Source organism: Calypte anna, chromosome 7 (genome assembly GCF_003957555.1).
Source record: "Calypte anna isolate BGI_N300 chromosome 7, bCalAnn1_v1.p, whole genome shotgun sequence".
Lineage (NCBI taxonomy): Eukaryota > Metazoa > Chordata > Aves > Apodiformes > Trochilidae > Calypte > Calypte anna.
The window spans coordinates 35704128-35727043 of record NC_044253.1 but is presented as its reverse complement, the minus strand read 5'-3'; the positions used below and the strand labels follow the sequence as shown (position 1 = coordinate 35727043).

Below are 22916 nucleotides of genomic sequence, written 5' to 3'. Positions count from 1 at the left end.
AACCAGGCCTGTAGTGCTATTCTATTTATGTTTCATTCATGTCATTGGAATAGGAGTCCTCCCAGGACTGCCTGGATCCTTCCTGAGTGAGAGAAGAGAGGCAGCCCATGGTGTTAAGTGTAAGGATGGCCTTTATTTGTTTAAAAAAAGTTACAAAGGAAGATCACTGTAGTATGGAACAGATATTGTGATCACCTATTTTTTTTTCTTTTAATTTAGTTAAATGTACTCTGGTTACCAGTATTTCAGTTAATGCTCATTTTTAGCTTACAACAGTACAGACTCCATTCTTATACCAAATCTTTCTTGAATTATAAGCTGTCCTGCAAATTTCCATTCAGAATCTCTTCCTTTTTGGGGAACAGAGAAGCTGTTTAACCTGCCAACTGCCAGCATAAAATAACCTTTATAAAGTTCAGGGTGAGGGGCTATAGTTTTACCCCCACCATCCTCACCCTGCACCAGAAGAGCCTCTCTAGGAGGAACTGAGCTACCACCTCACCCAGCAGGTGGACAGAGGATTGCTTTATGCTGGCAGTAAAGAGCTGAGAGAGTCCTGGGGGAGAGGGACAGCCACCTATGGACGGGGAGATTGAGAGCAAGTGGGAGGGACTGACGTGTCACACCGAGTTACCACACAAGCCAGGGGCCTCTGCGCTTGGGAGGCTTTGTTACAGTTTTAATTTGCAAACAGAACTGCCATAAATCTCATTCACCGTCTCATGTCTGCTCCAAGAGAGAGAGAAAACTCAAGGGGTAAAATGGATTTCATCATGGAAGGCCTTAAATTACATTATTACAGTAGAAAATACAGGAGGTAGAATATAACTGAAAGGACAAATGCAGGTTAAGAAGTCAAATCTAGAACAGCTCCTGTAAGCTACTTAAAACATGTTTTTAAAAACTAAACCCAGTATTCCAATAACTATAGAAAACAGTTAAAATAAAATAAATTGCCATGAGAGCCCTTATATCATGCTTGATACAGGGAGGTAGGATGTAAGAATCAGAAGGACACATGAGACATGACACTTATCTACAGCTCCTGTTTGCTTTAGTGAGGACATTTTCACAGGTCAGTCACCCTCTTCAGCTTCAGACTCTGACTCTGCAACAGAGAGACCCCCTCAGTGGGTTGCCAACCCCTCCTCCCTGCAGCTCCCATCCCCCCAAATGCTGCTGAACCCACCTGGGCAGCACTGGGGAGCTTTTCTACCCCCCACCAGGGCCACATCTGCTCTCAGGGCCAATTGCCACCCCCCATCCCCTCAAAACAAAGCATTATTGTTCCCAAAAGGAACAAGCTCAACTTGTGAGCTCAGCTGCTGGTTACCTTCTTCAGCATTCTTGAGCCATTCGACAAACTTTTTCATCTGCTCCAGAAACACACTCTTTCCTTTTGCAAGATGAGCATCTTTGTACCACTTCAGGATGGGTTCCTCACTCAGCACTTCAGCTGCAAGACATGAAAGAACAGTTTAGTACAGAGCAAATCATGGGCAGCCTCTCCTGCCTCCCCTGGAAGCATCACAATCCACACTCCTTCCCTGGCCATGGATGGACACAGCTGCACCAGGAAGTCTGGACTTCCAAGCACCCTGCACTTCAGATTTCTTTTAATTGTTATTTAATTTTCAGATTTAACAGCAATTCAAGAGAGAGCCTACAAGCCCCCTAGAGCCCCTTGGTGGGCTCCATCTCAGTCAGTGTGCACACACAGATCTGCCCCTAACTGAAAAGGGACAAACAGCCTTAAAATCTACCACTACCTTTGATCTACCACAACTCAAAATGCAGCAGACAGGCAGCATCCTTGCCTAGAGGCATACTTCCCACCTGCCAAGGACAGCCACATCCATCTTTTGTGTTTTACTGCTCCATCTTTGCAAACAGAAGGTAAGAAAATTCTTCATATTTTGGTTTTTTTAGCACTGATCTTAACAGAACTGAGGTATTCTGCAAGTACAGGCTTTTCAAAAAAAAACCAAAAAAAACCCAACCCAGCCAACCAAAAACCAAGCCCTAGAGTACAAGACCACAGAACTTACCTTTGTAGAAGAGCACCACTATTTTCTGGAAGGCCTTCATGAAGTGAATGTTGTCATAACAATACTCCTGAATCTTCAACAGAAGAGTCAGCTCTGACTGACCTTGGGTAGTAAAGGCAGCAAGTAGAGGGCTGTATTGCTGCAACAGGAAGGACAGGTTGGCACACACTTCACATTTACAGCCTGACCAGACCAGTTTCACCCAGTTTCCATCACCCACTGCTTAGAAATTTGCAACCCCCAGCCCAGAGAGCTCCTGCAGAAGTCCTCAGTGAGCTGGGCTGTAACAACAGTTCCAGGGGGAGAACTCGTGGTCTAATGCTGTCTCTGCACCAGGGGCTTTGGAGGTTTTACCTCACACCAAAGGGAGCTGGAGAGAGAGGAAAGCACACACCCCACCCAATGGCAAGTTACAGTACCTTCAAGTGCTTAATGGCTTGCTCTGCTACCAGCTCCTCCTTTTTGTTCCATTCCACCGTGCTCATGACACTTGACCAGATTATGGCTACCACAGTCTGTTCTGATATGTTGTTTTTCTTCATTTCCTCCTTCACATACAAGATTATCTGCCAGACAGAATGGAAGAGTCAGCACACAGGGCACCACGTGTGACACCAAGCTAAATTACAGCTTCTGCTCTGGAAGCCTTCAGAATGGCAAACAACCCCATTGATCCTACACCAGGATTATCTGGGATGTTAAAGACTACAAAGCAAATAGAGAAACACCCTGGGTCCTGTTTTTAATTCTCAGTGAGAGCTAAGTGTGTGAGCTCAGTATTTAATTAGGCATGTGCCTTCGTATTAGTACCAGATGCGATTTCACTTCAGGTGATTTGAGCAAAGATGCAACAATAAGAAAGAAAAAAATGGAGAAAAAAACCCACCCCAAATACGTATGCCTTGGCTACAGACAAATACTCACATCCTTGAATGGATCTCCCCGGGACATCTGTTCCTGCAGCTCTTTCTGCAGCTCCTTCCGAGCTCCTATGGTTTGCTGGTTCCGAACATACTCAGAAAGTTCTTTCAGTCCTGCTTCAGTGAAGTACTTGGAGAAGTGTTCAACACTTTGCTTGTTGGCTGGGAAGAGTTCCTGAAAACCAAGTTCACAGCAACTCTTTCACAAAAGCAATGGCTGCTGAGTGCTTTGCCAGTAAGCACCATTAGCTGAGCTGGGTGTGGATCAGGTGGTGCTGTGGTACTCACCATCAGCCTGTTGTCCATGTTCACTTTCCGCAGACTGACAGCCACTGCATTAATATCTTTCTCATTGATCCAGGATTTGAAAAGCTTCACTGCAAAAGCTGCAGAAACACCTGTGCAACAGGGAGAGTGGTAATACTGGTGAAGTTCAAAACAAAGAGGATGCTGCAGCCTCCATCCAGCACCTCCAGACTTTTCTCACCACTCAGCATCACACACTCAGCTCTCTCCTGGCTGCAATTCAGGAAGGAGCCTAAAGACACAACACAGAGAGGTCCCCCTCCAAAACACACAGCACCAGTGAGAGCACCCCCAGTGCCATGCAGGGAAGTCCTACACACAAGCCTTCTGAAAAGACAAATTTTCTAAAATCTTAGCAAGACCTTCCAGGTTGTAAGGCAGCATCTTCTACCTTAGGTCAGATGAAAACTAGTGAGCTGCAAGGTTGTATGCTCATCCCCATTCCCACCCACTTTTGATGGTTCCCCTACCCTAAAGGAGAAGCTGAGCAACACTCACCTTCCTTAACCAAGTTCTCATTGTACAGACTGTTGAGAATGGAGGCATTAAGTGTCCCATTGGCCAGCAGAATACCTGTCAGCATGGCCAGCTTGTTCCTCTCAGACTCTGAGAACCCTTTCAGGAACAGCAGCAACTGCAAGAGGGATTAATAAGTAAGAAGAGTTACCACACAACTGCCACCTCTTATTAAAGCTTGGCCACTGCCCCCACCACAGACACTTTGGATCAACCAAGCCATTCAACTGGCAGACCAGACAAGGCTTCTCCAGTAGGCATACAAGCTGAACACTTGAGTGTTCTGTTTAAATATTTAAATAAAAATTTATGATATAACTCTTCTGTACCCAGTGATTAACCAGCAGGATTTAAAGCTTTATGTGTCTGCTGGTGGGGCCCTACTCCATACCTTTTTGACTTCATCTTCAAAGCCTTTCTCCAGGTACTTGTAACGCCTGATTAGCTTGTTAAAAACCTAAAAAGACAGAGTTTATTATTTTTTTGCTCTTAACTATTATTTGATTAGAATTTTTAAAAACTGAGTTCAGTAAAATTGGTCTGAACTCCTTAGGGCACTTTTAGCTTAGAAGAGTGCTAGTCCACCTCTTCTAATAAGCTTCTCAAAGCCATGCATTATTTCATAGAATCATAGAATCATAGAATTAGCCGGGTTGGAAGGGACCTCAGAGATCATCTAGTCCAACCCTTGACCCACCGGAGCAGTTGCTAGACCATGGCACTGAGTGCCACATCCAGTCTTCTTTTAAATGTCTCCAGGGATGGAGAATCTACCACCTCACCGGGCAGTCCATTCCATAGCCTAATCACCCTTTCCGTGAAGAAATTCTTTCTAATCTCCAACCTAAACCTCCCCTGGCACAACTTAAGACCATGCCCTCTTGTCTTGTTGAAAGTCGTCTGTGAAAAGAGCTTTCTATCTAAGCTCTCAACAACACAAGCATTTCATTTTTCACCACAAGAGTTCAAGTTCAGTTATGCTCATTTCAGAACTCACCTGAGCAAATGCTTGCATGGTTTCTAGGTCTTCCTGTGCTGCAAACACACAGACGTTTGTGCGTGTCATGTCATCTGCCAAGGTACCACCTGGGGCTGAAGAAAGGTGTCAGTCAGCATCAGTGGTGTCACTCCCTGTGGAGAGTACTGAGTAGTATCCACAGGAAGAATTCCAGTACCCCTAATATGCCCCATGTTGTCCTTCCAGGATGAACCAAGTGACTGAATCACTGAAGACACCCCCACACTTCCCTGTGCTCCACACTGCTCAGGGGGAACTTATAAAATCAGTACCTTAGATGGGAACATGTAAACATTCTGACCCTATTGTAACTGGATTAGCAACAGCCCTTGTTTATACACACCTTGTTAACAAGCTCCTCTTCCCTTAAAAAAGTCATAAAGCTGCTTAATGCTAGAGTGCCTTTGTAGTGCCTGCTGCAACAGTGCTGATTTTTAAGTATCTGTTAAATAACAGAGTAGTTCACAACAGGAGATGACACATATAGAAATGCATGCTCAAAACTCAGAGCCCCAGAGATAAGCCTGAAACTTCAGTCCTGAAGGGCACTTCAGCTTTTTAGCTGCTAATTAGATGATGCTTCTTCACTATTCCTCTTCAATTTAACACAGGCATTTGATTGGCAGCCAGGCTGCTTCACCACCTGGGGTGAATTCACATCACCCACTCCAGTGCCAGAATACCTCACCACTGATTTTTATGCCATCCCACATATAAGGGAGATCCTTTTATTATCTGTTAGTCAGAAACACGACTTAATGACAGAGATAAGTCCTAGAATATTAAAAGCTGGTAAGGCAACAGGATGCCAGCTTTTACTTTGGCTTTTACTTTGGCCTTGTCTGACTGAAGATCAAAGCCAGTGTAACTCAACCAGCTGTTACAGAGACCCCTGTACCACCATTAGTGCTCCAAAGCCTCCTCCTCTCCCCTTCCCCCTCAGCCTCATTCCCAACACAGCATGGATTACACAGAACACCTCCCAAACCTAGCAATTTGTACATCAACAGTTATAATCAGCAATGCTCCACGTGGCAAGCAAGTTTCCTTACTCGTGCCACCAGCTCTTCTAACATCAGCAAAAGAGCCTCTTGCTAAATAGAACATGACAACAACTTCAGTCTAATACACAGCTCTGAGATCAGCATTTCATCAAGTGAAGTCATTCTGAAGGCCTTACTGAAATTTTAGCATCTCACCTGACATTTCTACAGGACCAGAACATAAAACAGACACCCCTCCCAAACCTGCCACCCCCCACAGCCAGGGACTTCCTCTCCTCCCCCTGTGCATTTGGGCCACTTCAGTTCTATTTCTGTTTCATTACAGGAAATTTGCTGCAACTGCCAAATTTCTCTTGGAAGTCCTCTCCCCCAGCTCTTGCCTAAGAAATGCTAAAATCCAAGTCTAGGCAGACAAAGGGTGCTCTTCACAGCCTGTTTTACAGAGCTCCCTGCCATCTGAACCCCTCCTCACCCATCAGTACTCAGTCAAGCAGGCAACACAAGCTGCATCCAGAAGTAACGCTTTTCTTTTTCTTGATTCCTCCTTTTCAACCTCATTTAGCTTCATCCACTTGCTACTTGGCCAGTGAGCATCTCTCCTGCTCTTTGCTCTTTTCACCCAGTGTGCATGTGACAAGATACTTTGTCACCACATGTCCCTTCCTCAGCTCCCTGTGTTTTCTGCTGACTCAACCACCCTCTCATTTCTCACTCCCTGCCACCTGCCAGAGCCCACAGCCTCACTACTGCCAACAGCAAACGATCAATAACAGCAATTCCAAGCCCAAGCACCTCATAGTCCCCTGTACACAGTATTACTTCCCAAAATAACATGGCAGGAGGCACAAAGTCCAGAGGTCATGTCAGAATTTTTCAGGGCAACTCTGATGACCACTGCCCACACACCTGAGACAAGCATTCACCCATCTCACACCAGCAGAAGGGACTCTGACTACAGGGTCAAGATCCACTCCTGGTAAAAACAAACAAAAATCAAAAGGCCTATAAATTTTCCTTTAAGCCAGGTTTCTGCTGTCTACACACTGAAGAATGCAAACTGACTCAAGCAGAAGTAAGGCATGCAGAGTATTTCTGCACTAACCTGATTGCTGCTGGTCACTAAGATGGTCAGATAGCTTATCACAGAACTTCAAACTCAGTTTTACATGTTCCATGGGCTCTTCAGCAGTTTTTACACTGCAAACAAGCTGAGCTTTTCACAGCCAAGTGAACAAAGGGTGAGAGCAGCCCTATCAGAGGGACTTACCCAGCATTCCACCAGCCACCAGGATGTCAAAAAGCGTTTCTGCATAGCGGCGATAGTCAAGTTTTGCACCAGAAGCATCAAGAAACTTTGCTACTGCCTCCAAGTCAGTGCCAGCTTCAGTTAAACCTTGAATAATACAGTCCTGGAACTGGGTAGGGTCAAACCTCTCTTTTTCATCTGTAAAGAGAAAGCGTTGAAATGAAGTTGTCACTCACAGCTTTTTTTTAAAGTCTGTAGTTTTAATCTTATTTTAAAAACAATAAACACAAACAAACAAAACCTACACTGGCAAGTTAAGCAGAACTGAGATCATTCCAGTCACCCAGAGAAGTGGTACTACTTAGCATTAACACTGAATTCACACTGTAGCCTGAAAAGAGGCCTGGAAAAAGTGGCCAAGAGAGCAATAGGAAGCTTTACTGCTTCCATTCTCACCAGTTAAGGCTGGGGGCAGGGCTACCAAAAGCTAAAACATCCCTTAGATATCTGTGGCTGAATTCTAACAGTACTTTCACCAAGAACAATTGTTTCTGATGGTCATTAGTTGGCTCTAATAAAGCTTCTGACCTCTCAGTTTGATTCTTACAGCCCTGTTCCTGTTAGACCACTCTTTCCCTTCAAAAAGAGGCTCAGCTACATGCAGGAAAGCAATTATAAAAACACCTCTCTACAATTTTATGCATTTGACTCATGTTCCACTTCAGCCCTCTGGGGCTGTCATCATTTTGGACAAAATACTCTGACTGAAAAGCTGTGAAATAAACTCGGGTTTACTTAATATGCAACAAATTAATCTGTGTAACTAAAAGAAAGCCTTAAACAGAAGAGGTCTTCAGCTTTGCTCATCTCAGTTTGTCCTAAGACTGTGCAAGCCATAAGGGGAAAGCTTCTAGAGAAGAACTCTGCTACATGTCTTAAACTTTGAGAGCTTAAACTTAGCCAGTTTCATTAGCCATCTGTTAGCAACCCTCTGCAGGGGTCATACTGGTGTCTTTACACTCAATGCAAGTATCAACACGTTGGAGCAGTTGGAAGTCTGGAAATACTGGATCATTTCTTTGCCAGGACACATCCATGAAACTTATGGTTACTGCAGAGTTGCTTGGAAGCCAAACTATGCTCAAATGCTAGGAAAGAGAGAAAACCCCAGAATGCAATCATTTCATCTGCCAGACAAAATGCAATTCTCCCACTTCAAAGTACTTCTACTTTAACATTAGAGCAGGTTCTGTGAGCCAACATGTACTTCTGTACCACTTCATTACTGTTTCAGGACGTGGAGCACCCTTAGTGTGAGCTCTAAAAGCTCTCCCTGCTTCCTCTTCAAAAACACAACCAAAATACTACATTACTCATCACACCTCTTCAGTCACCAACTCTCCTTATGGAAGTAATTATGCACATACAGAGACACACACTTAAACCATCCCATACCTCAGGAGGGGTTTTTTTGTAGGTTTTTTGGGTTTGCTCTGTTTGGTTTTGGTTTTTTTTTTCTGTTTGTGGTTTTAGGTTTGTTTTAATTTAAACCAATTTCACTTGATCTCAAAGCCCCAGGCTGCTCTCAGTTAGGCAAGAGAGATGCCATCTAAGAAGAGCTCCATTTCAGAAACTATAATCATGCTTTCAGATTCATGAGGCACGTTGCTGTGCAAGCAGAGAAGATGAATCACCACCCAGAATGGTCCAGTGTCTGCAGCAAGGTTCAGATAACTCAGATAACTCTGATTTCCCACTGACTGTGGTGAACTGACCAAGAGATGTGAAGCCAGCTCAGCTTATTGACAGAGCTGCTGCCTCACTGCAAACAAGATGTAAAATGAGTTCTGTATTTAAATGGGATCCCTCAATCCTTGTAACTGATTACACAAACCCTCTGAGACAAGGTATTTGACTGTGGGTTTTTTTGTTTTAGTATTTTTCTATTAAAATTAAGTATTCCTACAGCATTAAGGTGACAATACAGCTTTTGTCACAGTTCCTACACTGGGTTCCTAGGAGGTTAGATGCTCCTTCTGTGTATGTATGAACCTGCCACCAGCCTGTGTAGGATTTCCCCTGTATCTCAGGGGTACTGTATACTTCTGCATCCAGGCTAATCACACTCAGTACATTTTCAGAATTACCTCTCTCAAGCCAAGGCTATCACAGTAAATCCAGCTACAATTCTTCTGTTTTTTATTAGCACAGAGCACACCATAGCACCCGGAGTTCGCCTGGGTTAGACTTTATATCCAGCACGGCCTCCTTAAGAGATTTATGAGACGATTGTGAAGGCAGCACGGTACCGGGGGCTCCCTGCATCAAGCCGGGCACACAGCACCGGGTACCGCCAGCGCGTTCACCTCAGCCTCCTTACCTCTTTTTCTAGTTTTGAAACGCTGGCCTGATAGCGTCGGCTTCTGCGGCTTTTGATTATTCATAAAAGACACCCTGGAAGGAAACAGAAACGCACCTCAGGCCCGGCTGCCCCGGAGCTCCCCGCCCGCCCCGCGCTGCGGCACCGCCCGGCCCGGCCCCGCCGCTCCTCCCTCCCTCTCTCTGCCTCCCTCCCTCCTTTCCTCCCCTTCCTCTCCCTGGCCTCCATTTTCCCCGCGGCACAGGGCCGCTGCCGGGGAGGCGCCGGGCAGGGTTAGGGCAGGAGGAGGCCGGGCTCGGAGCCCCTCAGCCCCCTCATTGCGGAGGCTGCGGCTCCGCGGTGCGCGGGAAGGCGCAGAGCGTGGTCCCCCCCCGGAGAACGCCGAGGCCGTTACGGCCTTGGCGGCAGCCGGACCCAACCGAACCCAGCCGGCCCGCACCGGCCTCCCGGCATTACGGGGCGGTACCGCCCGTCCCGGACCGTCTCCTCACCGACTTTAAGGCAGAGAGAAAACGCCCGAGCGGCCCGAAGCGGAGACGGGCGCGGTTCAGCGGCGAAGAACGGCGGCGGCAGAGAGAGCGCTGAGAGCGGAACCAACGCGAGAGGGAAAGGGGAGGGCCGCCAACACGCCCCGCCCGAACCGACCGGACCACCCCACCCCAACCCCATCCCGCCCCGCTCCGCCCGAGAGCACGGCGGGAGAAGGGGACGGGTTTACGCTGGTCCCGCTGCTCCGGTAGCGGCGGAGCCTCTGCCCCTCATCCCCCTCCGGCGGGGATGCCCAGACCCGGGCAGGGCGGGAGCCCCAGGGACGGGACCAACCCGAGATCACAAACCTGGGGCTAGACCTTCCTCAGCTGCCTAATGTCCCGCTCAACCCAGCAGTCATTTAGTTAACCCCACCCTTACAGGTTAAAACTGGAATAAAACTTGGGAAAGGCAGTATCAGTATTTTGTTCATTCTGTTGGACAGATGTACACCGGGTAGATGAAAAATGGAAAGGCTTAAAAATAAGGAAAAAACCTCTGCCTGCCATGTACTTACATATGAATGGGGAAATGACACCACCATCCTTTCTGGAGCTAGGGTGCTTGTATTTGCATCTGGAAGTAAAATACAAGTTTTTTCTCAGTTGTAGAAGATGGCTCTTACATGCTTCTGAGAGCCTTAATTGCAATAAAAACATTTGCTTCAGATTAATATCTTGGGAGTGAGGTTATAGAGGTGAGCTCTGTCCCCAAAAGTTCAGCCAGTAGCAAGGCTGAGTTTGTGAGGTTTCATCTCACAACATTTGCACTAATTCCTCCTTGAAACAATACTGGTTATAGATCACAGCATCATGACAATGCAGGACAGAGTTTTACAAGTTAGCTTTTATTTGAGGGTATGCAATTTTTCAGATGTTAGTTTGAGTAATGTCTGGAGACTCACTGAAAAAGTGTTTTCTCTATATAAGGATGTATCCCAGATCCAATGCAATGGATATTTGTGTGTGTGTGATCAGACCTGAAACCTCAGCTTTGCCCTTCAAGAGGAGGAAAGGCTGAAGTTCTCAGGCAGTTCAACATTGTGGATTCTAATGCAGAGATCTGAATAGCATGGCCTGAGCATTCATAATATATTAACTCTGATATGTTCTGGTCTTTAGTAACAAATATATACATACATCAAATTTAATAACCCCAGAATTTCTGTTTCCAGCTAACACAGTGCTGCTCTCTATTGTTCTGTTTCCTCCAGCTGCTACTGCTTGGCCATGGTGTAATCCCACTGCACTCTGGGCAGATCAGATTACTGATCTTTGCAAATCATCTTTTGATCTCATTATGTTTTTTCTATCTGCTTTATCACAGGAGCAGCCTAAAGTGAAAGCTGTGAGCTGTGCTTTCACAGATCAGTATCATCTTGAGCAGAGGATTAAGCACTGCTTAAGAATCCTTTCCAGAGACAGGTTTATCCAGTCTCCAAGTCAAAGCACACTGAACTCCATGTGAGTTCAGAGGCTTCTGGCTTCCTCTGTGAGAAAAAGCAAGCTTCCAGTGGAAATTACAACTAAATTACTCTTCTCGTCTCTGGGACAGAAGTAATCTCCTATGTCTGTAGGTCAGCCATAGCAATCTGCCTGGCACAGCAAGAGAAAATGTTGAGTCTTGTTTCTTACGTGTTTTTAACACAAAAATGTTTGTGCCAAAGAATCTAATGCCACTTTACTACAAATCAGAGCTTCACTTCTGATCATAAAGGGACTGAATCCAACAAAAAAAGGTTCTGATTCTTCAACAAAGATCTCTGCACTCACACTTCATTGCCAGACTCAAATCTAAATGAGAAAATCAGCTGAAGCCATTAAAAGTTATTTATCGTATGAAGTTAAGTGTAGTTAGTGGCAGTAAATTATCTCACTGTAATTAAGGAGATAAGTAAGGTATCTAACATACCTTTATAATTCATCCTAACTTTCTTCTGCAGCATCTGAGCTGAGCTGTTCGGCAGATCATTCTTGAGTATATATGCTTCAAATGCAGAATATGTATTTCTAGCAACTAAATGCAGTAAATTAAGTGAAGTACTGAATGAATATACTGTATGGAGATGGAAGATGAGGATAGAAGATGTAATGTGCATATTCTTGGTAGCTGATTCTATTCTGAAAATGAGAAAATATCTGTGAGTCAACTGGTGTGTTTTGGGGCAGTAAATCAGTTTTTCCTTCCAGTCCATCCAGGTCTTGTGCACTCTGGTTTGTCATTCACACAGATACAAGAGGAAGCATCATTTGTTACCTAAAAGAAGCAGCAAAAAATGAGGACAGTGATTGGTTAATTTGTTAAAAGCACCATGTACTTCTAACCCAGAGATACTTAACCAAACCCTTTCCTCACCTCTTATCATCTCAGTGAAGTCATCTGCACAGCCTGCCCGGATTTGTTCAGCAGTCAGAGGGCTGTTCAGTGCAAAAGGCTTTTTCAGTCCCCTTTCATTCCTCACCCTTGTTAGTGCATCTCTCAGTGCAAAGAACACAGAGCATCCCAAGAAAAATCCTGCCTCACCTATCCCCTGGAAAAGGAAAATAAAAAGAGTACAATAGGTGTAGATTATGAGCAAATAAGAGGAGTAAATACTTTAACAGTATCAACTACAAACCTTAAAATTCAGTCATCAGAAGGTGTTTTGTCCACTAGTATGAAAGCTTATTTCAGGTTCAGTGGAAGCAAGCTTAGATCACAAGTCTTCTAATGGTAGCTGCTTCCAGGGAGCTAAAAAAGTTGATTCAACTTTTGGCTATTGATTTTACAATCTTTTTGGCTCATGGCTAAACTGAAATTCAGGACAACTGACAGATAAAACAATCCAAGAACACATACAACAAAGAAGCAAAGCCTGACCTCATGATAATTCCCTGCAGACAAATACCAGTGACCTTGCTGGGCTTGACATCTTCTCACTGGTTCTGGCATAGAATTCACATTTGTTCCTTATCTCAAAGATAGGTCAAAGCCACCCTTATTCCACAGTTCTCTCAGTGCTGCACTATTGAACATTTCAATCTGGACTGAATTTGGATATTGCACTTGAACCTGACTTATCTCCTTGCTAAAACATGATAACCAAATGTCTTCCCCAAACATGGTGCATGAAGACAGAATCACACCTTCTTACAGTGTATTTTAAGGTTAATTACAGGAGGTAAATTCACAGAAAAGTATAAAAGCCTTGTTTGAAGAAGGGTATTAGAACCAGTACTAGAATCAGAATCAGTTTTGTTGGTATGCTTACTCCAGCCCTTCAGATTATCACAACATTTTAAAAGTAAGGCTTTAAATTCAGCTTGCAGTTTCTGTGTATGGTCTGGTGAGGAAATCCTCAAATTACTACTTGCTGACCATCTGACAACATCCACATTAAATCTTTTCATATTAGCTTCCCTGATGCTGTAAAGCAAAATGATTGTGAGGACATTTGTTTGAAATGCTAAAGAAGAACTGAAATAGATGTTTTATATCAGAGTAATTTCCCTGTTTGTCCTGAGAGATCTTAGAATTAGGCCCTGTGATAGTTTGCTTACCTTGGATGCATAGATGGCATAGGGATTTTGGGAAGATGACAGCAGGGAAACACTAAATTGCTCTGGAATATCACAAACAGCAGGGATCTTGTACTGATCTGGACCCCGAGTACAGAGGGCTCCTTCTGGAGAGTACTTTAACTCCTCCATTGTGTACAGTCCAATGCCTTGCACACAGGCACCTTCAATCTTTAAATAAGAAAAGAAACAGCATTTAAGTTCTCTCATTTGGCAAAGTGGGCAAAACTTCGGCAAGAACTAATATGTACCACTAGCTGTTAGAAGGTAATTTTCTCTCCTGTTTATCTAATGAGATTCTTCAGTATTTTTGGGCTGTCAGGTTGGGCAAAGCTTTCACACCAGGCAGAGGGAGACAAATGCTTTGATGACAAAGTGAGGAGATCTGTGAGCCAGTCTGCAGTGAAGTCAGGTGTTCCCCTGCTACCAGGTGGGAAAGGCAGCTCAGAAACACCAGAATTTGGAGACTGTAGATCATGAAAAGGATTTAAGTCCAGCAGACAGTGGCTCAGACACATACAGGAAGTATTACAGCTTGACACCATGAGTAAAATTCAAGCCTCATTGACATCTACAGAAGTCTGACACTAACTCAAACAGGACAAGTCTATAAGCAAAGGACTTTCTAATATGATCTACAATTTATAACATTATCTGTTAAGAAATTAACAGTTTCTGAATTAATGAACTAATCTTCACTTCAGAAAAGGCTATCAGTGTAACAGAAATAAGACAGCAGGAAATTCTGGGCACATACCTGTCCTATATCCACAGCTGGATTTATGCTGCATCCAACGTCCATAACAATGTCTGTTCTAAGGTTCTGTCAATAAAATTCAAATGCACATCACTGAGAGAGATGTGTGGAGTGGGGACATGAGGACATAATGTGGGTTAGAGTAGGTATTCAGGGCAAGAATCCTTGCTAGGACAGAGGCCCCTCTGTGTACACAATTTCAAAGTCATTTCCAGTACCCCATTACAAACAAAACAAACTTGTCTCAACTTGAACAGAACCTTAGCCAGACAGCCCTGCCAGATTTTTCCCACTGCACAAGGAACCCCACCATAAATAAGCACTTACAGAGGGCATATGATAAGTAGTCCATGACATTTAGCTGTCCAGATGGCCAAAAGCCTGGAAATTGAATATTTAACCCTACTCTAATTTGTTTGCTGGCAAACAAGGAGAGAGCAAGCACAGAACATGTCTGCCATAACCCAAAAGGTGAACTCATAAGACACAGATACAGCTGTGCCAAAAGCTGGTTAACACTGTACAGCTTTCATTCTGCTCTGCCTGTAAGTTCCATGTACAGTGTTGATATATTTACTACAATGTGAAGGCAGGTGACTTATTAATGCAAAATGTGAATGGGTGTCAGAGCATCCAGTATCACAAACAATTCACATTATTTACAAAACTTCCACGACACTCAGGTATTACCTTGTGATCTCCTGTTAGACAGTTAATTTCAACCTCTGAACAAGCAGCTCCATAAAGAAAATAAGAGAATGGTTTTCCTTCCCCTTTTTCCCAATCCATGTTCTCATTGTAACCTCTGATGAAGCAAAAAAAGTCCATGAGAAGAAAATGGATGAATGCTTGCCAATAATAAAGCAGGTGAGCACTTCAACTCAAATCTTAAATAACAGGTCAGAACCCCAACAGCTGAAGTCCATGAAATCCCACAGAGCACCAGTAATTTAGGTCTGGTGGAACTGGTAATGGTTATTGAGGTAATAAGGGAATTCAGAAAAAGCATGGAAAAGTGGTCAGGATCTATGAAAGAGTATTTTATGAGAGATACGAAAGAAATAAAATGACAGAAACTGTCTACAGAGTGAGAGGGTTAAAAGAGGAATACTGAAAAGAAGGTGAAATTACACAGGAGGGAATGGGACTAAGCCAGGAGACTTCAGCAGTCAGAAGTGATGGGGTAAATCCAGTGAACATGAGAAGACAGTGAAAGGCACTGTCTCCCAGGCACATGACTTGTGTCACCAAGGCACATTTTCTGACCATACAGGACTGAAATGCCTCTGTTGAGCATGTTTTAAATTGTACCCCCAAAACAACTCCAGTATAACTCAGAAGGCTGAACTGTGAGTTGAAAAAGGGATACACAAAACCCACATATTTGACTTCTCACATCCCATCTATCTCAGCTGGCTTTGGGATTCTTGGATGGGGGAATCCAGCTGGATAGGAACTAGCTCAATACAGGATCTGAGCCTCTGGAATCAGCAGGTGTTTCTGGGCATCATTCAGTTCCAATAGTACAGTAGGACTGTTGCTCATTGCTTTGGAGATTATCAACATTCCTAAAAGGCTGCATAAGCAGAAAACATGCTTGAACAGACTTAACAGCAGGAAGGGGCATTTTGTTTGGGCTTTTCTCAGTGCTTTAAGAAGGTATGGGGTAGGTTTTTTTAGAAAACATTACCATAAGCAGTCTCTTAAACTCAACAAAAAGTTTAAATTCTCCTTCCTCTAAGGAGAAATAACTTTAAGGTTTAGATCTAGAATTAAGCAGTCCTAATTTCCCACAAGTGCACCTGGTTGCTAATTACAGGTGTGTAGTGGGTAAACATCATAATTCTGCCCCTCACTCTTCCTGTCATACAACTCAGTGTGATAATTTTTGTGGGTAAAAGTGTCAATCATCTGTAGTACAACAATATTTATAGCTTGTAGCAGTACAGACTCCAGTAAATAAATTATATCTTACTGTGTTATGGGCAGCAGTCACTCTGTTGATGCTTTCTGGTTTGCTAATGGCTGAATCATAGAGCAAAGATGGGACCAAATATTCTTTTGATACTTTCTAGAGAGTCCACACAGGGCTAGGCATAAATTAGCACTCAAACTTTATACTTCAACCCCCCACATACCAGAGAATTACATAAAATATGAGCAGAGCCATCAGAGAGAAGTATCACATGGGATCTTCTATTCACAGCATTGGTTGTTTTCAGAAATCAGTCCTGGTCTAACCTATGTGTTTTTAAGGAAGAAAAATATATTACCCAAAGTAGCCAGTGGCTGAAAGATTCACACTCTGTTCAAAAGCTTCTTTAACCTGTAAAATACAGCAGTGTTTGTGGTAAACCAAGGAAGGAATCAGGATGGAACACATATATTTGCTTTTTTACATATATTTACTTAAACAAACAAACTATAACAAATTGGAGAGAAAGGAAGACCAGCTGAGTTAAGCCTGTTTAGCTGCACGTGGTGCCTAATATTGTAGAACTAAAGCCTCTTTCAACAAGCAATCTGAATTCTTTTGGCAATACAATAAGGAACAGACCTGTCAGCAGTGGTGTTCTTGCAGAATCTTTATTACTGGTAATGCCACAGGCAGAAAAGGCCCTGCTCAGTTTTTCTGCCAACTACAATAGAAATGGATCCCTCTTTGTCAGTGGACAGATCCAGTTGATAAGTCACTGAGATGAAAGATCTACATGGCCATTTGCACTAAAATTACAGCTAACAGGAGAAATGCTCTTTGCAGTGCTCTTCTGCCAGTGTAAAAACAATAGTTTTTCCCTGTCTCCCATTCTCCTGTTAGATTTACTCAGAGACAAAAAGTTAATTTACTTTTTTAAAGTTTTTAATTAACTGTAATTTACTGACTTTGCAAGATGTAAAATTACTTCTCTGCATATATGACAATGCTTTCTTAGGTCTTTCTGCTAATATTTTTGGTGTATCTGAATAATCCAAAATAATTTGGCACTCATTAGAGGAGAACTTGATTTTATCTTTGCATACATAGATGTCAGTTATCAAGTTACCACCTGTAGTTGAACATCATTTGCTACTGCTAGGAGTTACTGCTGCCAGGGAAGTCTTAGCACTTTTGCAGTTATTATTTTATTCCATCACTTGAGCAAAAACACTCTAGAGTACTGGATCTGTAAATGCCTCACAGCAGGACCTATCCTTTTCAGCAGGCTGCAGATAACAAGCTGTACTGGATAAGGTAACAACCAAAAGGGTTTTCTGTTAGCAGCTCAGTACATAGCACTGGATTCCTAGCCATATCTTCTTAAAAATAGTTGCATAGCACAAAGCTCCTAGTGAAGAAAATACAGTTTCTAGCCCTAAAATTCTATTCCAATTTCAAGTGGGTAGCAGACAGGGGCCACTTCTATAAGAAGCTTTAGCACTGTCACTGTACTACTCGACTGCAAATGTAACTAATATTATAATTAATCACATAGTAGAGCAAGGGAAGGAAGGATTCCTGCTACCTTTCCTGCAGCTCTGTAATACACTGCACATGGGAGAGAGGGGGAAGCAGGAGGCTGAGAAGGCTTCTCTTCATTGATTTAGTAAAAATTAACAAGAGCCATGTAGAAAAACTGTCAGCCTTTTGGCAACAGCTTGTTTGAGGGTAAACTGGGTTGGGTTGTGTTATTGCACCAGCTGATATATTTTGTATATTAAAAAAATCTGTGCCTTCAAATGTGGCTTCCCAGATACCTCCCTCTGTTTTCCAGCTAGATATGATCTAGGGATTGCTTCCCACACAACCAAACCAGGCACCTACACTCCATCTCTCTATGAAATAACCTGCTCCTGCAGTTTTTAACTCTAGGATCATTAGGCTGAGCAGTCTGACAAGACTCCAATGTATCTGTCATGGTCTCTGCAAGCACACAAAACACACTGTGTAGGATCCACTTCTCTTACCCAGTCATTCCAGGTTCCTTTTGGGTTCTTGTTCATGATGGGCTGCAGGCGTTTCAGAAGTGTTTGGCAAGCATCCTGGTGAGAAGTCAGGAGAACATAACACAAAATTATCAAGGGTACATTTGTTACTATTCAAGTTAGTTAAGATATGCATTACTGTTAGCTCAGTTTGAAAAAATATGGTGGTATCTGTTATTTTAACTGCATAGACATAAATCTTATAAAGGGTTAAGCTGCAAGGGCTGGAATCTACATGATTCAGTACATTCAGAAGGGGAACAGGACACAAAATTTGTATGGTTAGTTTGATAGATGAAACAAGGATTTTTATCAAACAGAAGCCTTATGGGGAAGCTCAGATCATATTCTGAAAACTCCTAAGCATCATTACTGGGAAACTGACAAGTGATGTCTCCTCTTGGCAATCTCCAGTGGTATCTCAAACAGTGGTAATCTCAAACAATTTCTGTAGGATCACTAATGCTTGAAGTTTAACAGGCATTAAATACCATGAGGAACAGGGCATTTTGTTAAATTAAATACTGCTCTTTACCTTCACAGCCATGCCATTGACATCTGTTCCTGCAGACCCTGCTGAGGCACAGGCATTAGGAACTGTTGTTGTGCTTGTTTCACAGAAGTGAATGCGTGACATGGGGATGTTCAGTTCCCGACTAGCAACCTGTTTCAGGAAGAACAACAGATTATTCTCTGGTTTACAAACATTCTCAACACCCTCCCCAACAGTTCCCCAGGACTTGCTAGAAGTCAACAAGCCCAGGAACAATACAGCTTTAGCAAGTCCTCATTCTGCCCAGTTTGTCAGAACAAAAGAAAGAGAAAGGAAGGGCAATGTTTTAGCTGTACTCAAGCTCTGGACTGAGACTCTGGAGTCCAACGTTTGGTTCCTGATTTTGCTGCTGACATCCTGCATGGTTTAGGGCAAATTATGGAGGCCCAAATCCCAGACTTTCATTGACTTGATAAATACCTTTACAGATCCATGTCTCAAATATCCATTAAAGAAATACAATCATAAACATATTGTCTGGACTGCATACCAAACTGAACAGTGACTGTCTTTTTTTTTACCATGGTTATATGGGCTCAGTCCCAAAAAATCTTATTTCTAATAATCCTCCTCACATACAACTGGAAAATAAAAACCAAACAACCTCTTGCTTCTTCCTTCTTTCTCTGTAGCTCTTAATGAAGGCATCTTTGCTTGCTAACTCTTTCAGTGCAAAGAAGCAGTGGCTATGCTGATAAAGAAACTGTCCTACTGGTACACTAACCAACTAAGAATAAAACTTTCACACACTGCTTATCTGCATGACAGGTAAAGCAAAAGGTAGTATTTATTTGGATAATTTGTTACCTGGATCATTTTTGTATGAACACCCTGCCCCATTTCAACTCCACCATGTGTCAGAAGCACAGACCCATCAGTATAAATATGAACCAGAGCAGCAGCCTGAAAAAACAACAAACAACAAACAAAATCAAGATTGGATTAGTGAGGAATGTGTTGTATACTGTGATAAACTGATGAATCAAGTGCATTTCAATTTATCTGTTCAATGCTTTTGACTAGAAGGCAGAATTTGGAATGCTGGTCCCTCCTCTTTGTCTATAGTGAACTTCAAATGAAAAAGACAAATTCTTGGAGCTCTGCCTTTTCTGTTGCTAGATTCTGAAATAAATCTACACCTAGTTCCTCAGTGGTTCAAAATAAGCTGGAGAATCTCCCTCACTAGGGGCTGCCCATGGAAATTGGTGCAAATTCCATGTTCTCTCTCACTGATGTTTTGGAAGCCCTTGGACAGAAGTTATTCAGCTGCATGGTTTGGGGCAGGCTGTCAGCACCAGACACATTAGGGAGGTTCTGAATGAGATTTTCTTCCTGGACTCAGCTGAAAGTAGCACTGTAGACTACAAAGACCCTGTGACTTCAGTCTTCAACACAGCCAGCCAGTTAACTATGACACAAGCCAGTCAATTAATTCTTTGTTGACAAAATGCTGTCTGTTCCAGAAGCACTCAACACCTACATTGAACAAAATACAAACCTCTAAAATACTACTGCCCTTCCTCCTTAAATTTAGTCTTTGATGACATAAAAGGGTTCAGTCTTTAAGAACACCATCCCATAATATCTTCATGGTCAGAGAAGGTAAGGTTAGAGCTATTTCTGGGATTAATTACTTACCCCACAAACACTTTGCCATCAATCTCCAAATCTTTCATGAAGTGTTCAGCTTGCCTATGCCTATACCACATCACAGGAGGTGGGACTGGCTTTTAAGAATGCAGGATCCACACTGCCTGCATCCTGAAAACCCAACAGTTTTGATCTCAGCTTGAGCAGAGCTAGAGGCTAGTGTAGGCTTCAAGAAAAAACCATCAGGAGGATGATAGTTTTGCAGAAGTTGAAAGGTAACACACATTTTGTACCCTAAAGTAGAGTAACTGTTATCTTCTCTGGATAAAAAACTTAGCCCCATTATTCTTCAAAGCAACTAACCTGAGAAAGGTAACGGGTGCCTATTCCAAAGGGAAACTTCAGTGGTACAATGGCAATCCCTTTTTTCTTCCAGTAATTTTGTTTGTTAAATTCACTGATAGCTGCTTTCCTGCTGTAGTATGCAGATTTCTCCATGCATTCATTCCAACACCGTATTAAGTTTTCTGCATCAAGCTGTTGTTTGAAGTGTGTCTGTTCATTCCCCTTATACATATTGATTTCCCTAACCTGAAACAATAAAGGTAACACCTATCACACCAGCATGTTAAAGGCAGACTGGCAAACAGCTCAGGTAATATAAAGGTCTTTAACTTTCCAACTTTGCAGACATCATTTCAGGAGATAAAAGGTATTAATTCCATCACCTTTTCTGGTGATAAACCAGCTTTCTCTGCAACTTCTGTTATCCAAGTTTCTGTCACCAGTCCTGCCTGGGGAAAGCCAAACCCTCGGAATGCTGTGTTGGATGGCAAGTTTGTTTTGCAGACACAAGCCCAGCATCTTAAGTTGGGAATCTTGTAGGCATTGTCCATTTTTAATAAGGCTACTTCTCCTACCTGGGGTGGGGCACAAAGAGTTAAATGTCAGAACAGTGCTTCTTTCAAATTCACATCTTCCTCATCTCCTATAAAGACCTTAACTTGAGACAATTAGCTTTAAAATTGGGGTTTTGTCCATCATTGGTAATAAGGATAGTCTTACACACACAGACACAGATTTTATTTGTACATTTCTCATGCAGGATATTAGTTTTCACCTCTTTTTTTGATATTCCCAAGACACAGCTGATGCTATGACTAGTTGAGTGCTGGTCAGTACTTAAAGATGTAACAGACACTTCATTTTATGATTGATTTGCTCCTACTTTGGCATCAAAAGCCACACTGAACTAAAAATATGCAGATTAGAATTAAAGCAAGAGAAGCTATGAAATTAACTGTTGAAAGCATTCTGAATTACTATTCCCTGTGGAAATTCCCAGTTAAGGTTTAGCCTATGTACTACAGCCTACAGTGTCTTCTGGATCTCTCATTTTTCTTTTAGAGATTTCACATGACAAACACAAAAACACAAGAAAAGGAAAAGGCCATATCCAATAACTAAAACTAGGCACTAGGAACCGAGTGTTTTCTTTTTTAGAAAAAGTTTAAAAATGTTTTGATGCCTCATGAAGAGGCCATTGGCTCTCTTCAACATTAATGAGGTCTCTCAGAATGGCAAACTTGAGACTGTTTTCTTACTGTTTCCACTGAGCTTTAAACAATAAACTTCAAAACATTTCTGCATAGGAACAACTAAAGATAGTTCTGGTGAAGTAACTGTGCATATGAATACTCTCATATAATGCTACCTTTTCACTTAGGAAACAGAAGTTGAAATGTTATTTGTGGAATGAAAAAAAAACAAACTTAGTTTTTTTTATTATAACCACAACTTCTATGGATTTCAGAGAAGACATACAGATGAAGTTGATCTGTCTAAAGATGGTTATGGGTAAATCAGAGTAAATCAAATGTATTGCTGTAATACAGCATGACATGTTTATAATGAGCAAATAAGCCTGAGAAACCATTCATTAAGTGTATGTGTAGGAAAATACCAAAGTAGAACAGTGATTCATTGAACTGAAAGGTTAAACCACCAGGTGTAGGTTTTCCAGCAACCCATGGGCCCTGCATCAGAAGGAGAGATGGTTAACAATCCATGTGCAAGGGAATTTGGCCCTGCTAATGATTCCTCCACATTATAAGATTTGTCAGTTGACAGAATCCTTACCTCGACAGATTCATTAGGGGTGCATCCTCCATTAATGTAATATTTGGTATCCACAGCTCTGATCCTACCATCGTTCATGAAGCCAACCTAGAGGGACCAACAATGACCTCTTTAGATTTTGGTATTCACTAATTTCTTCAGTGCTGGTATATTTTGGAAAATGAATGTAAGCCACACAGTTAGGGTCATACTGCTCTGTTAATTTCTGGGCAGCATTGCCTGGAACTGCAGAAGGGTAAGAAAGAAAGAATGTTCCAAAGAATGGCTTTCCTAGCTCATTTTGAACATAAGAGAAGCAGCTTCTAAAACCTCTCTAACTTCACCTGTGTAGTAGAGATGGAAAAGCAGCCAGAAATTGTCCTAATGAATAGCTATGACTGATTGCAGTGCA

The 22916-nt window shown here is 42.6% G+C and overlaps 2 protein-coding genes across 6 annotated transcripts in view; both read right to left on the bottom strand.

The window, feature by feature from the left end:
- Nucleotides 1-108: 108 nt before the first annotated feature.
- BZW1 (basic leucine zipper and W2 domains 1) lies at nt 109-10081 on the bottom strand. 3 transcript variants are annotated; one of them, XM_030453821.1, is made up of 12 exons: nt 9930-10081; nt 9439-9512; nt 7080-7256; nt 4788-4882; nt 4182-4247; nt 3773-3908; nt 3257-3366; nt 2973-3143; nt 2468-2614; nt 2049-2187; nt 1334-1456; nt 114-1108 (listed from the first exon to the last, which is right to left on the bottom strand). In XM_030453821.1, the coding sequence occupies exons 2-12, from the start codon at nt 9500-9502 to the stop codon at nt 1077-1079; spliced, it is 1260 nt and encodes a 419-aa protein (XP_030309681.1). In that variant the 5' UTR covers nt 9503-9512; nt 9930-10081; the 3' UTR covers nt 114-1076. The 3 variants fall into 3 exon arrangements, with proteins under 3 accessions (XP_030309682.1, XP_030309681.1, XP_030309683.1); XM_030453822.1 differs by lacking the exon at nt 1334-1456 and having other exon boundaries at nt 109-1108; nt 2148-2187; nt 9930-10076; XM_030453823.1 differs by lacking the exons at nt 9439-9512; nt 9930-10081 and having other exon boundaries at nt 4877-4882; nt 7080-7157.
- A 713-nt stretch (nt 10082-10794) lies between these two features.
- The window catches only part of AOX1 (aldehyde oxidase 1), a 31936-nt gene continuing 19814 nt past the window's right edge, over nt 10795-22916 (bottom strand). The window contains exons 24-35 of one of the 3 annotated variants that reach the window (XM_008495984.2): nt 22526-22612; nt 21115-21306; nt 20750-20977; nt 19604-19699; nt 18779-18907; nt 18226-18300; nt 16554-16606; nt 14971-15085; nt 14281-14346; nt 13506-13694; nt 12322-12496; nt 10795-12222 (exon numbers count right to left, since the gene is read on the bottom strand). In XM_008495984.2, coding sequence (XP_008494206.2) covers nt 12212-12222; nt 12322-12496; nt 13506-13694; nt 14281-14346; nt 14971-15085; nt 16554-16606; nt 18226-18300; nt 18779-18907; nt 19604-19699; nt 20750-20977; nt 21115-21306; nt 22526-22612 — 1416 coding nt within the window. In that variant the 3' untranslated portion in view covers nt 10795-12211. Of the gene's footprint in view, nt 12223-12321; nt 12497-13505; nt 13695-14280; nt 14347-14970; nt 15090-16553; nt 16607-18225; nt 18301-18778; nt 18908-19603; nt 19700-20749; nt 20978-21114; nt 21307-22525; nt 22613-22916 lie in introns of all 3 variants that reach the window. The other 2 variants (XM_030453806.1, XM_030453807.1) reach the window with 2 other exon arrangements.